Below are 15132 nucleotides of genomic sequence, written 5' to 3'. Positions count from 1 at the left end.
ACTGCTCTAGAGGGGCAACCAAGGCTAGCAAGCAGGCTGCATGAGTGGCCCTCCATCTCAGTAGATTGCAAGCTTGTTGCGACAGACTGTCTCCTGGGACAGGGCAGCTTTGCCGACTGCTGTTGCGTACCTAGAATTTGCAGGGGTGGCAACAACCATAGCAGCACTGTGACCGGATGCAGAGGGAGCACGTGGCTCTTACAATGTTGTGTGCAATCAGCCCCGCATCTCATTTCCCGTGCCCTCGCTTTACATGCGTGCCACTTCAGTAATACCAGTAGGGGAAGAAGGGAGGGGGGGAAACGGAAAAAAAAAAAAAACCCTGTGCAGACAAAAGCAGCAGAACCTGGCAACCCTGCGAGCAGGTAACAGTAAACAAAAGGTCTCCTGGACCCCACACACAATCCCAAGGGGTTTCAGGCTACCCACCACTTCTCTATACTCAACTCATTCCCTACACTAGTTCAGCATGGGCCCCCTGAGCAAACCCCCATGCACAGATCAACAATACATTCTGGTCTTACTGATTTGAGCTCTTTGTGGTGCAATCCTCGCTACAGCAGGAGATCCCTGAGTCAGTTTTGAAGCCTGCTTGTCGGGGGTCATCATCGCATTGCCGTTCGAGTCGTTGCAGAGGATGGGCAAGCTGATTTCTTTCTTCGCAACGTGGGACTCTGCCATTTCGTTATCTGCTTGGGTTTCCTTGTCACTGGAGGGTTTCTTGTTCAGTAGGTTACTGATCTCCATGATGTTGCCTATAATTTCCACTGGCCCAGTTAAGTTCTTTTTCCTAGAGGGAAGATCATCTTTAGCCTTCTTCAGATACGATGCTGGGGCCCAGCCTTCTTTACCTAGATGTCTGTGCATATGAAAAGAAAAGATCATTACCTTGTGGAACAGCTTCTGTAGTCCTTCCAGATACAACGGATCAGGCAAAAAATGGTGCAGACAGCATCTTAGCACCATAAGTTGGGTTTTGTCATGGTTTTGTCGTCTGAATTCATCTACTTTCTATACAACTGGATTTGCACCAATTCCATAGAGAGAAACACCTACAAGATCTACATAGAGCATTCATAAAACTAAAATACCAACCCGGAGAAGTGGAAAAAAAAAAAAAAAAAGATCGACAGAGCCAAAAAAGTACCCAGACATGAACTATTTCAAGACAGGCCAAAGAGAGAACAGAATTCCATTTGTCATCACCTACAGTCCACAACTGAAACCCCTCCAATGCATTATCCACAATCTACAACCTATCCTGGAAAATGACCCCTCACTCTTAGGGTATGTCTACACTACCACCCTAGTTCGAACTAGGGTGGTTAATGTAGGCAACCAGAGTTGCAAATGAAGCCCGGGATTTGAATTTCCTGGGCTTCATTTGCATGTTGCCAGGCACCACCATTTTTAAATGTCTGCTAGTTCAGACTCCGTGCCCACGGCTACACGTGGCACGAACTAGGTAGTTCGGAATAGGCTTCCTATTCCGAACTATCTATACACCTCATTCCACAAGGAGTACAGGTAGTTCGGAATAGGAAGCCTATTCCGAACTACCTAGTTCGTGCCACGTGTAGCCGTGGGCACGGAGTCTGAACTAGCAGACATTTAAAAATGGCGGTGCCTGGCAACATGCAAATGAAGCCCAGGAAATTCAAATCCCGGGCTTCATTTGCAACTCTGGTTGCCTACATTAACCACCCTAGTTCGAACTAGGGTGGTAGTGTAGACATACCCTTAGAGACCTTGGGGGAAAAGGCCAACCCTCACCTACAAGCAACCCCTAACCTCACACATTCTTTCCAATAACCATGCAACACACCTCCATCATAATCATCCCAGAACCCACCTCTGCAATCAGCCCCAGTACCAGCTCTGCCCACACACCTACAACAGTGATTTCATCACTGGAGCCAACCACATCAGCTACCACATCAGAGGCTCATTTAACTGCACGTCCACTAATGTGATCTATGCCATTAAATGCCAGCAAGGCCCAACTGCCATGTATATTGGCCAAACAGGACAGTCTCTATAGGACAGTCTCTACACAAATCAGATATCTGAAAAAACAACACTTTAATCTGCCTGGACACTCATTAATGGATCTCCAAGTCACCGTTTTGTTTCAGGCCAATTCCACAAGCCAAATACACAGAGAAGGATTTGAATGTAACTTCATTTACAAGTTTAATTCTTATGCAAATGGCGTGAACAAGGACATTTGCTGGCTGACAACTTACTAAACAACCAACGGGCTAATACAAATAGTTACAACAGGCCGATAAGAACAATTTACTCAGTCTTTTTTTTTTCTCCTCCCCCCTCTCCCTTCCCTTATTTATTCTTGGATCTGGACTTCTAATACTCCGGTCACCTGACAAAGTGGGTTGCACCCACAAAAGTTCATGATACCATCCACATGTTTTGTTAGTCTTTAAGGTGCTATTAATCTATTTAAGTTTTTCCTACTTTCTATACTTAGTCACCTCAAAGTCCACTTAATTAGCACGGAACAAGGAGTCATTTTAACAGAAGTTACACCTCTTGTTTCAAGAGCACCCTAAGGCTAGGTCTAGACTCGCTGCTTCTTGCGCAAGTAATATGCAAATGAGGCTAAGCGTGGAATGTCGCCGAGCCTCATTTGCAATCCTAATGAGCCACATTTTTTTCAGACGAGGCTCTTGCGCAAGAAGGAGCATCTACACTGCCCCTTCTTGCGCAAGGAAAAACCCGCTTGCGCAATGCCGTTCTTCCTGAAAAGTAATAGGTGTAATGGCATTGCGCAAGAGGGTTTTTCTTTACATCCCTGACCCAGTGTGAATGCCTCTTATTGACAGCAGGCAAGAGCTATGGCCTGACCTCATGCCATCGTAGAAGTGGAGAAATTATTTGATTAGAACAAAATTCAATGTGAAAACCTGATTTAAATTAAAAAAAAAAAAGTAAATCTGGGACTATTTGAAGGACTCTTTATTAAAAGCTGAACCTAGACCAAATACGATATGTAGTCCAGGCGCATACAGCTGAACGCTCACTCTTTCCCAGGCTGAAATTTGTCATTCTTCCACAGCTGGCCTTTTGGGAAAGTTTTTTTTAAAACTCTTACTATTCTGACACTTCATCAGCAATTGCAGATTACAGTCAGGCTCCGGGGAGGACTACAGGGATAACTCTGATTTCCCTAGTGAAACCCTAACTTACTCCAGAATAAATCAGTGAAGCCCCTGTCTCTTTAATCTCCCAAAGTACCTGGGGTGGGCACGTGAACTGTAAGTGGGAATGCAGGCACCGTTAGATTCCCAGTGCTCAGGAAATTTGCAGGAAATAAAAAAAGGTTAAAGTGGCAGGGCTCTGAGGTTTCCATCACAAAAAATGGAGACTTGCAGGAAAGAAAAGGCAGCGTCTGGAAAAATATAAAGGAGAGTTAAGTAATCTTTAAGTGAACTTTGACACGAAGAATCAGATTAGCTGAGGTTTCTTTAAGGCTATTGGGTTTATTCTGTTCTCATTCATTGTCAAAACACTGATTAATTTCATTAGGAGTCCTGAGGAGGAATCAAGTGGAGAATGTGTCATTATCTAAAATGGTTTGCTTTGAGACTACTACAAAAAGCTGTATTTACACGATTTAGCAGAAGGTTTACCACCAATCCCTACCAGCCAGCTCAATCTAAGGCTTCAAAAGACTTAGTTTTGTAAGGGATTGCATCCTCAAGAGAGACAAGTAAAGCCAAGGCCTGCTCTCCATATCTGTAACTCAGACACTTCCATGACTCAATTATTGCTGTTTGCTGCAGTATTTTTGGACAGTGACAATAGATACACCCTCCTGCTTCTGCTATACAGGAGTAAAAATCTAGGGCCATGCAATCCAGTCCCGGCTTTGTAACATTTCAGCATGCAGCAATAATGATCCTTCACTAGGGCCACAGTCAGCTACAGCACAAGATCTGGAAACAATATTTTGACATACTGTGCTCCCTGAAGTAGCCAATATTAAAAACCATACAAGGGAGTCTTAGACAGCTGCTAGCTCCATGTATGAATTGAAAACAGCAGTCTGAAGGCACCAGGCGCTATTGGATTCTCACCGACGGGGAATTCCTGAAATTTGGTGCATGACAGACCTTGGAGTTCTCTCCCTGCCCTCATTCTCCCCATCACCATCAATTAGAGTAATCCTATTTCATGTCAAGGAAGGACAGAGGTAGTTCTCTTTGGAGCAGGTCTTAACTGATCTCAGCAGGCACAAAATATCACAAAAGTAACAGTCCGGGCACCTGCTAAGTCTCTTGTAAACAGCAAGACGTGGTCATAAGCAACCCTCTCCTAACACTCCATCACACTCCTGCGCTGAAATAGCCCCAGTGGGGAGACCCAGGACCAAAATTCACACACTGGAAAACATCCAGAGCCAAATGTCCTGGCTTAGGCCTGTCTTCATAATGAGTGTGATTTGGATCTGAATTTTATGATTGGGCCCTTTTCTATCCCTCCCCATAAGTGTTTTGAACAGAAAGCCCCTGGGTAGGATTAATATGCATTCCCTGGTATTCTGAAGATTTCAAAATATCTGAAGTTCCTGTTACTTACTTGGGAGTTATGTCAAACTTGGGAGTTATGTCAAACTATTCTGTCTGACTGATTTCAAATGTCGCTCATGTTACTAAATCAAGTAAGAGTATGAATTGCATAGATCTTAATCCACACAGGACTACAAGTGTTCACATTTTTTCAAATCAGAAAGGTAGCAGTAATGGATAAAGACTCTATGCTGGTTTGTTCATTTTACTATCTGACATTTTTGGGTTGCCAAATGAATTCCATTTGGCTCCGATCGCTTTAGTGACCTTATAACATTTCTATCTATGGCAGCCACTTTTAAACCACACAAAACTACTGACCATCTCGCTGCTGGCTGCAGTTTGCCCCAATTCAACATTAAGAAGTAGATGCAGTGCGGAGACCATTCTAATGAGAAGTAATATGCAATAGTCACCATCAGCAATGACCTCCAAGTACATAGGCCAAGTAGGACAGGAATTTGGTACAGCTGCAACCAATATTGTGCCCTTCCATCGGAGAAGCCCAAACCGTTTCACAAACTTGAATGGATTCAGCTTTTGTTAGAGATCACTCATTCTCCCCCTCTCAGGCAGGGTAACCAGGCAAGAAGATTAAATATCCTCACTGAACTCCCATAGGAATATCCAGGAATAAAACCCAGATCACTTGGTTCTCCTGCAAGGTCTATAATGCAGCCGGGAGGTACGAGTGCAGCACCAGCTGGTGTACCTGATCTAGCTTTGATCTCTGGGGCTACGTCTACACAAGTAGTTTTCCTCAGCAAAAAATATGCTAATGAGGGATTCATTTGCATGAGTCATGATCTCATTTGCATATTTTCTGCCAATCCGTTTTTGCACTGGGGTTTTTGCACAAAAACAAGCAGTGTGGACATTTTCTTTTTGAGCAAAAACCCCTTTTTCCATATGATCAGTATACCTCTTTTTGGGGCATAAGGATCTTGTGGAAAAAGAGGGTTTTTGCACAAGGAGAAAACGTCCACACTGTGCGCAAAAACCCCAGCGCAAAAACGGATCAGCAGAAAATATGCAAATGAGATCACGACTCATGCAAAAGAGTCCCTCATTAGCATATTTTTGGCAGAGAAAACTCTTAGTGTAGCTGTAGCCTGGAAGGATTGTCAGGGTGGGAGGATTAGGTAGGCAGCACAAGTGACGCTAGCCATTGGAGTTCATTCCGGGGTCCTTGGCAGGCTTGTACTTCGGTGCCGAGTGACGATACCACTCATACTGCATCACCTTCACAGCCACTTTTCAGCCTGCATGGTTACCTGCCCTTCAGTGGCACCTCCCACCCGCACTGCAGGGAAACCCTCAGCCACGGGCCTTCCCGTCAATTTGCCATCTGTCACAGGCACGTCTAATCTTACTCGATTTTCCTTCCATCGGCATTTCAGTTTACAGCCTAGCAAACTGCCTTGCGTGCGCGAGGGGTTTAATGTTCATTCTAGTCCTGGAAATCAAAGGCAGGCCAGTTATTAAAACCTTGATCAGTAACTTGCATGTCAAAAGACCGTGACAACCCTTATCTGTCAGCATGAGAACAGCTCCAAGGCTTTCCAGATATAACCGATATAAAGCAGCAGCTGAATAACTGACTGTAACTTCAGCTATTAAGTGTGTAATATGATCACGGAGGCGAGTGACAGCAATCCATGGCTGAACCCAATCAAGAGGTAATGAAGATTCCAGCTCAGTCTTCAACACATCAAAAATTAAGTGCCTCAAGTTACAACATGAAAGAGGGGAAAGGAAGGAGAAGAAATATAAGGTGTTTCAATGCAACAGGGATTGAAATACAGTTGTAGGGTTACAGGGTTAGGGGCATTGATTTGGCTTCAGAGTCAAAACCCCTTTTTCATTTTAATGTACATGAAGAAAAAAAAAGTCAGATTCAAGCCATAGGAATGTTAAAAAAAAAAAAAAAATCAAGAGAGCCTCTGTGTGTCTGAGCTTTGGTTCCCTTAACATCTGCTTTCCAGCTTCAGAGCACTGGAATTACTCCAGGGGGAAGCAAACTGGAGGGAAAAAAGAGAAAGACAGGAAATGAGGATCAGCACATGGCCAGGAATTTTGGGAAGTTACATATTTAAGGTGGAGCTTGTTAACATCTTTAAGGTAGACCTGGTTAAAAATAAAAATCCAACAACAACGGTCTGAAAACTTTAATACACGTATTGCGTCCGTATTTCCAATGGAACAGATTAAATGGCAACCGGATTTATACGGACCTCACCTACTTTGGTCCCTGCAGGACAAAATAAGGAGCATTTCAATGTAACTAGCTAAACACCTGGACTGAGGTATTGCTGAATACTAGGGTGGCGTTGCTCAAGCAGTGCTACAAGTGTTCTTAAAAGCCTTTACAATGTTTTAAATCAATGTGTGAAGTTGATGAAGGCTTTTAGTGTAAGAGTCCTCAAAGAAATCCTTTTTACCCCATACTGTACCTACGCCGTGGCTAGTGGCAGGGAGAGGTTCGCAATGCTCTTCCAAATAGTATCTCATTGAGAGGGGGCTTGACTCCTTGGGCTCGGATACAAGCTGCCAAACCAGGGAATAGTTTGGCATTAACAGTAGTTATGTGGCTACTAAGTCCCCCATATCCCAAACACTTCAAATTCGAAATGCTGTGTCTCCAAACAGGATCTGCATAACCAAGAAGAGACACAGATTGCAAAATATGGATCATACTGAGCATCCTCAACTCACTGATTTCTACAGGAGTCACGAACATAAAACCTTCCAGGATTGGATCCTTGGTCTGAAAGTGCAATTAAAACCCATCAAAAGATGCTAGCTTGGGCCTAAAGACAGGTCTGCTGGGAAAAGTTCAAGTAAAAAGTTCTGCTGGAAAAAGTAATAAGGAGTCTTCCCTTTTTGTCCAAGTTAAGTGTGCCCACTCGACATTACACAAAAGAGTAACCCCACACAATTTTGAAGCACAAAAGAGATCCAGATGCTTGCAGAATTGTTATTTATGAAGATGAAAAGAATCCTACAACAAACCAGCATGTTTTGTTCTTCAATCTTCAAAGTTGGACTCAAGTCATGTGAATGATTAATAGGGTGGAAAAAATTGTGACCTGACCAATGTCTAGAGCTCGTTCGCTCCTGCAAGACTTTAGTTAATTAGCCTCCTTGTTAGGAAGAATCTAAGGGTACGTCTAGACTACCGCGTTTTGTCGACGGAAGTTTTGTTGACAGAAACTGTCGACAAAACTTCCATCGACAATTTGCGTCCAGACACATGGAGTTCTGTCGACAAAGCAAGCCGCTTTGTCGACAGAACTCCGTAGTCTGGACGCAGTGTTACAGGCAATAACACCTTCTGTTGACAGAGTTCTGTCGACAGAAAGTGTTATGCCTCGTAAAATGAGGTATACCAGCGTCGACAAAACCGCGGAGTTCTGTCGACGTTATGTCTACAGAACTCCGTGGTAGTGTAGACGCTGGTATTGTTTTGTCGACAAAAGTCCACTTTTGTCGACAAAACTAGGTAGTCTAGACACACCCAAAGAGATACAAAACTAACATGTTTATCATGCATGAAGCACTAAAATGTGGGTTCCGACTGTACTTTCTCAATCAGAATTCATATAGTTTCCTTTGTTATAAACCGAGCAGACTCCAATTAGAAAAGCAAACAAAAATCTAGTAGAGGCAAAAAGATGAACAGAAAGGCTAGATCTCATGAATTACAAAGTTCTCTTTAACCGTCTTTCTGTGTCTATTGTCTATTTAAATCAATAGGAATGGTCCTACACAACACTCACAAGCTGACACCCCAAACTTTACAGTCAAGCGCAAAGACCTGTGTCATGATTAGGGCATGAGAGTACCGGTGGCTTTTTAAACCTGTATCAAGAGCCCATTCTTGACAAGTATTGATCCAAATACATTAAATCTCTATCCAAGAAATGCCTAAGCCATGGTGTCATACTCTTTTCAAGGGAGTTTGGCAGTCATAAGGGAAAACTGCAGCTATTTTCAGAACTGCACATCCAATTTGCATGCATATCTCTATCTGTTTGTGGCATACAGGTTACAATTGCATACAAGGACTATCTTGGAGATGCAAAGAACTCTGAAAGTCTGGCCCTGTAGGATTTTACCATTATTTGAAGTCTCATGAATGCATCAGTCTCCACAATAATTTATTCTGCACTCAATGGGCTGATCACCCAAACCCGTTTAAGGAAAAGAAAAAAGCTGCCCCAAGCTACCTGACTCCAAACAGCAACCTTCCAGCATTAGTAAAACTGGATTCGCCAAATACTTTGCAGAAAGACACACAGACTCAAAAAATAGCCAGCTGCACACACATTACAATGATCCATTGTAGGAGAGAAGTGCCATTTGCTGACTGGGATATGGGTTTTTAATTTGAAATCTAAAAAGACAAGACTTTCCTATCAAAATATTTCAGGTCTACAGACTTCACAGCCCATGTTCCTCACTGCAATCAATACTGCACATGGTGTATTGGTCTTCTGTAGCTTTCCTCTGCACTTCTGCCTAGCATGCCTTCTGGTTACTAACTCAGGTTTTCTTCTCTCGACAGAGAATGTTACATGATGCGGATGTGGAACTAATTATCAAAAGGCCCAAAGATCGTAAGTGCTGTAATAAATTTGCCTGCAGGAAAAAACTTTTTACCTTATGTACCACCATCCTTCCAGGTTCTTCTGGATGACCTCCACGGTGACCCCTTTTTCAAACCCAATCTCGTCCTTCCCTTGGCTGGTGTACGGTTGGATTGTGACATATTTCTCTTCTAGCAGAGGGAGAAAAAGACAAACATCGGTTAAGGGCAGAATGAGTCCAGCTGTTCTACTTACTTTTCAACTGCTCCGCATGACCGGGAGCCATGGCAAGGGTAGAGCTCTGCTTGGCGGCCCACTGATTATCTGTCAGGCCGCGAGCATGCCTCATCGGCTCCTTGCTATTGCCGGGCTGCTGACACTCACAATACACTTCCAGGCCAGCAATGACAAGGTCTCAGGCCTCCGTCCAGCAAGTAGGACAGTGAAAGCAGGAAGTCGAGCTGGACTTGGTTTGCACACAGTAATGGGCTGGAGTCAGCCGGCTGTCAAAGCTGCCAAGCGTCACTGAGGGCGCTGAGCCAGTTGGCTCTTTCGAGTGTGCATGTGGAGGCATCGACTTTTGGTGTTTCTGAAACAAGCACTGGATCCAGAGAGCAACCTGGCCTCCACCCTGACTCGGAGGGGCTGACTTCTGTTCTCTTCACCCCCCCTGGAAATGGATGCGGTTCGACAGCGAGAACCATGAAGTGGTGTGTTTTGTAAAGAGCGGAACCACAGAGTAAAATCTTTGCACTTTATTACATAGCCCCTTCCCTTCACGGGTCCCCACGTGTGTCTCAGACATTCATAAAGCCTCACACCTACGAGAAGTGGGCAAGTGTCATCCATAGAAAAAGGCCAGAGGCAAACCTTTGATCTCAAAACACCTCCACCCGCCACATTTTTGGAAATATGACACAGGATTGGAATGGGACATCCCATGCCCATCACTAATTATCCTCCCTATTCTACATATGGGAAAACTGAAGCGCTAGACTGGGGCCGAGTGGCCTAAAGTCAGAAGCAAAGCCCAAAAAAAAACCCAACCAAACAAACAATAAACCCATCTTCTCAGGCTACATCTAAACTACACCCGTGTGTTGGCAGAGGGATGTAAATTAGATGTTTTGAAAGTGCAAATGAAGCAGGGATTTAAATATCCTGAGCTGCATTTGCATAATCGCGTCATGGCGCTGTTTCGAACAAGCGCCATGTTGAGAGTGAAACCGCGGTTTAGACACGTTTTTTCCAGCAACGGGGCACTTTTTGGAAAGATCCCGTACAGGCTGACTAAAGGGGAGACTAGCAAAGCTCTGAGGGTACACGGCAACTAGATGTCCATGGCTGGGCCGGGTCGGCCAACTCAGGCTCACGGGTCTGTTTCGCTGTTGTGTGCACTTCTGGAGGTAGGCGGAAGCGCAGGCTCTAGGACACTGCAGGATGGGAAGATCCCAGGGCTCGGACGCCAACCTAAGGCTGGCAGTCTATATTACAGTGGATCAGCTCCATGAGCTCAAGTCAACTAGCACAGGTCCCTTGCCCGCCAAGAGTCTAGTTGCTCTACTCTAAGGACATTCAGGTCTCTTCACCTGTTAGAATGGTGGCCATGACATTGCAGGGTCTCAAATGGGAAAACGAGTCAAGGTCTCTGTGCACAAGAAGGGGAAAGAAACCAAGCTAATCCAGAGGTCCTGATCTTTACACAAATCAAAGGGAGAAGCTCCTGCAACCCCCTTAAGGAAAATGCTCTTTTGAGAGGGACTCAACGAGACACCACCCTCAGTTTAGCTTTGGGACTCCACTACAGTCTGTTGCTGAGTGAAGTGTGGAAAATGTAAAAAAGCAAAGATACCTTTACTCCGACAAAGAGGCAATACCGTGGGAAGAGAAAGCCGTTGGCAGAGCATCTTACAGCTGCAAATTCAGAGAACTGCCTCTTCAAAGACAAAAAAAAGCGGCCCTGCAGAAGGAGCTGGTTGCACTAGTTTCTCTGTGCGCTGGGAAGACCAGAGCATTGAGCTGAGATATGGAGGATTTCTAGGGGATGCCCATTTGCCTGGAATATTGGCTGAAGCCAGGAGGCCAAGTGACTTCAGGGTCCTGAACCGTTGAGCCTCACCCAGAAACATATTGCCTTGGATAGCTCTCTTTCTCCTAGAAAAGTCAGAGCAAAAAAGAGCCACGCCGTGTGTTTCCTGGACATCACCATTAAAGGGAGACTGACATCACCACAACCCAGTCAGAGTTCCACTGTGTGTACCCCTCCCGTCTTGTACAGCCCCACTGTACTAGCGACAACCGGACCACTCCTGCCACAAGAGCTATAACTTTAAAAAAATGTTTAGTTTATTCCCTCTACATGTAAACAGCAGGGACTGCTGTTGCTGGAGGCAATCTGTCTCCTGATCGCTCCATGCTGGGTGCCCCAGCCTGGTTTTCTGGTTGTGGTCAGAACAGTCTGACTCTCTGGAAGATCCACCCATTGCCTTCTGCAGAAGGGGCGGCCAGATGAGGAGGAGTCCTACCCGAGCACTTGCGGGAATTCCAACTCCTTGATCCAAAGCAAGTTGCTGATCAACTATTTTAAGCATCAAAGATCAAATACAGCCACTCCCCGACTTACGAACACACCGACTTACAACCATCCGTACTTACAACCAACCTCCCATTAACCCCATTATAATATTTTCCAATGGAGAACCATGTATGCATAACCTATGCATTACCTATGCATAAACAGGAGTATGGTCTTACAACCGTGCCTTTTTTGCCTATCACTGTGACTACACTACTTTGCACCATTGCCCTCACTGGTGCAATTTCACTGGTGGGGGCTCTAGTACAGCTAAGGCTTCAGCGGGCTCCCAGTATTTTAATCACATTGTCTATCCCCCCCCCCCCCTCGACTGCAGCATGGTGGGGAGAATGCTGGAGATGCCTTGTCTATACAAGGACTCCCACTGTTGCTCCTCAGTGCAGCAGGGAAATTTTAGACAAAAATCTTAGTGTGGACAAAGCCCACAGGTACAGAATGAGGCCCATATTATAAACATGTTAATGAGCCCATTGTAGCCTACATGGCTACCAATATTAAAACACACATGCCTCTAATACAGCCATAACTTTCTTCCTTTCAAGCAGGCAAAACGAAGCCCCGGTAGAACACCATGTGTCCATCGCTGTTTATTTGTACTGTAGACCAGGCCTCACTTATTTGCCCAGCCTGCAAAAGAGCTGAGAATAAAACCCAAGCCCACTAACTCCCCTCTCCGGTGTACAGCTACAATTCAGTGAAAATAACCCATCTTTGGAACTCTTTCCCCAAACACACAAAAATTGAAGTCTTCCATCTAATCCCCCAAACCCTGTCTAGCAAACACAATCCCTCCACCTCCATTCATCTTCTATTTTTACATTCCTTTGAACAGAGTTTTGGCCTCTGGCCCATGCCGCTAACGGAAGTCCTGAAAGGCCACAAGAAGGGTAGCCCTCCTGCCATCTCCAAGCCAACTTTTCAAGAGGTTTGGCTGGTTTAGCTAAGATTCAGGTGCTCCTCAAAGCTGAGCATGTACAATTTTGCTGATTACTGGTTCTACCACCCACATTTTCAGCCTCATTACTTGGGTTTGGGGTCTGTGGTGTCCAATGAGTTCTGAACTAGCCACATTGTTCAAGCCAACTAGCCACACTCAACTGGCCAAACAGCCGCATGTGGTTAGCATGTTGGACCCTATGGGTTTAGGCCTTCATTAAGGATTCTTCAGCACATATTCCTCCCTCCCTTCAACCATGGGTAATGGGAAGGGGGGGGGGGGGAATTCAGAGTGAGAAAAAGCGTTTGAAAGGGAAGAAAATTGCTCTCACGAGGCAGCATGTGGCAAAAGGGGTCACAATACATTTCAAAGTTATATTTCCAATGATGCATTTGTTTAGGAGTTCTATTTTTAAAAGTCTCCCATTCCAAAAACAGGAAGCTCTCATTAAATTTTCCCCTTGCAGAGTGCGCACTCAGCAAGAATTACAATAGTTTCCACGATTACACACATTTGGTTTCTTTCAGTTGTGAAGGGACGACTGTAAACAAACATAGATGAGGTTTTTTAACCTAAACTGCATGGCTCACTTGTAACCAGAAAGTCATTCCGGTTTGCTTCTCCTGAGGCTAACTCTAGAACGAAACAACGTACAAAAATCAGTTGATTCACATCAGCACACTATCCTGACGAATGATCAGTGAGGCACCCAACATACTGGGTTACTGATCAAAATGCTTAAGATATGGGGCATTTAATGGGGCATTTAATGAGAGATGCGCTACGTTTCTAGAAAGACAAAACAGATAATTGGCTCTATAGACGATGAAGCAGATGCACACTTTGTACCTCCTGGAATCTCACCACATTTCGGGACAGACAGTGCTAGGCAACAGCATAACCCTCCAGTGCCATGAACCACACCGACCCCCCACAAGCCTCGTGAGCTCAGATTTACATTTCCAAATTATGGCAACCCCCAGACTCTCTCGTGCAAGGTCTCTCCAATGTAGCCACCGTAGCCACATGTGGCCACCAGAGGGTTTTCCTGCAGCCATGGCTGCCTCCTGGGCAGAGATGAGGAAGAGGGCAAAGCAGCTGCCCCTCCCTGCAGCACTAAGGGCCTCCAGTGGGGGGCTTCAGCCCCCATGCTCTAGTTTGGGGCTTAAGCCACAGGCTTCAGTGCTCCCTACCTCCCCTCTTCAGTCACGGGGCTCCAGTGGTAGGCTCTGGGATTCAGAAGAGCCATGCTTAGTATGCGCCATGGCCAAGAACAAGGAGTGGGGTAAGCAGGGAGGGGGAACAACGGGCACCAATATAGCTACACATTGCCCTGTAGAAATAGAATACAATAACGCTAGGCATGTGTACGTGCCTATTTGTTTTGTTTCTGTCCAAGCGCCCACCAGGAGGCCACCAAAAAATTGGAACCCCCTGCACTAGTGTACCAAGATTTGCTCCCTGGGGGCAAGTCTTACACTGGTATAAGCCCAGAGGTAGCAGAACTCAAATTAGCAGAGGTTACGTGTCGAAAGTGGTTGCCCCAGTAACATAGTTCTGTGTTTGTCTCCTTGGTTCTCCAATGTTCTCAGTATTTGCAGATCGCGCTGCACGTAAATTGACGAGACCCACTGGGTGCTCAAAGGACAACATGCAAAGTTTAGTGAGAAAGGACCCTCAGGCAGAGGGTCCTCAAAGCTCTGCCTCAGTGGTTATAAGTATATGGAAATGGAGTGTCCAGGGTCAAGGAATGGCTCAGTGTGCAGCAGGCATTTGTGCTGTTCCCATGGCCACATGAAAGGAGAGAGGTGAGGTAAAAACATTTCTAGACAAACAACTGGAATAAGAGCATAAGAACGGCCATCCTGCCGACAGTGGCCAATGCCAGGTGCCCCAGAGGGAGTCAACTGAAACAGGTAATCAAGTGATTTCTCTCCTGTCATTCATTTCCAGCCCCTGACAAACAGAGGCAAAGGACACCAATCCTACTCATTCTGGCTAATAAGTATTGATGGACCTAACCTCCATATTAGGAGGGCTATGCTTTAGTTAGGATAAAGTGTCATTCACCCCAAATTTTGATTGGTACTTTGCACTGTGCTGAGCTGGTGAGGCTCAAAAATAGGGTGGGAGTTGAATGCAGGGTACATTATAGTGCCAAAGTTACACAGAAACCTTCTCCTTGTGTACTCTCTCTCTCATCTGGACAGTCAAGTTTTGTGGCATGTGCCGTTTTCCCACACTGCACCGGGAACAACAGAGCTAGAGCAGCCACATATTTTGGCAAGGTGCTAGGAAATCTTGCAGTCAGGCCCACGTAATGCAGCGTAGATGCTGGGACGAAGCAACAATTCCTAATCTGGGGTTACAAATGGGTCTAGCTGCTCAAGCCCTAAAGTAACAAACCACAGGTCTGCTGTA

At 45.3% G+C, this 15132-nt stretch overlaps 1 protein-coding gene across 7 annotated transcripts in view; it reads right to left on the bottom strand.

The window, feature by feature from the left end:
• The window catches only part of SH3PXD2A (SH3 and PX domains 2A), a 391525-nt gene that overhangs the window by 19223 nt on the left and 357170 nt on the right, over positions 1 to 15132 (bottom strand). For all 7 annotated transcript variants that reach the window (XM_075935538.1, XM_075935536.1, XM_075935537.1 and 4 more), the window contains 2 exons: positions 9252 to 9369; positions 525 to 859 (listed from right to left, as the gene is read on the bottom strand). In XM_075935538.1, coding sequence (XP_075791653.1) covers positions 525 to 859; positions 9252 to 9369 — 453 coding nt within the window. The remainder of the gene's footprint in view (positions 1 to 524; positions 860 to 9251; positions 9370 to 15132) is intronic.

The sequence above is a fragment of the Pelodiscus sinensis genome, chromosome 8 (assembly GCF_049634645.1).
Source record: "Pelodiscus sinensis isolate JC-2024 chromosome 8, ASM4963464v1, whole genome shotgun sequence".
Lineage (NCBI taxonomy): Eukaryota > Metazoa > Chordata > Testudines > Trionychidae > Pelodiscus > Pelodiscus sinensis.
The sequence above is the reverse complement of the archived record's forward strand: the minus strand, read 5'-3'. Positions and strand labels throughout refer to the sequence as shown.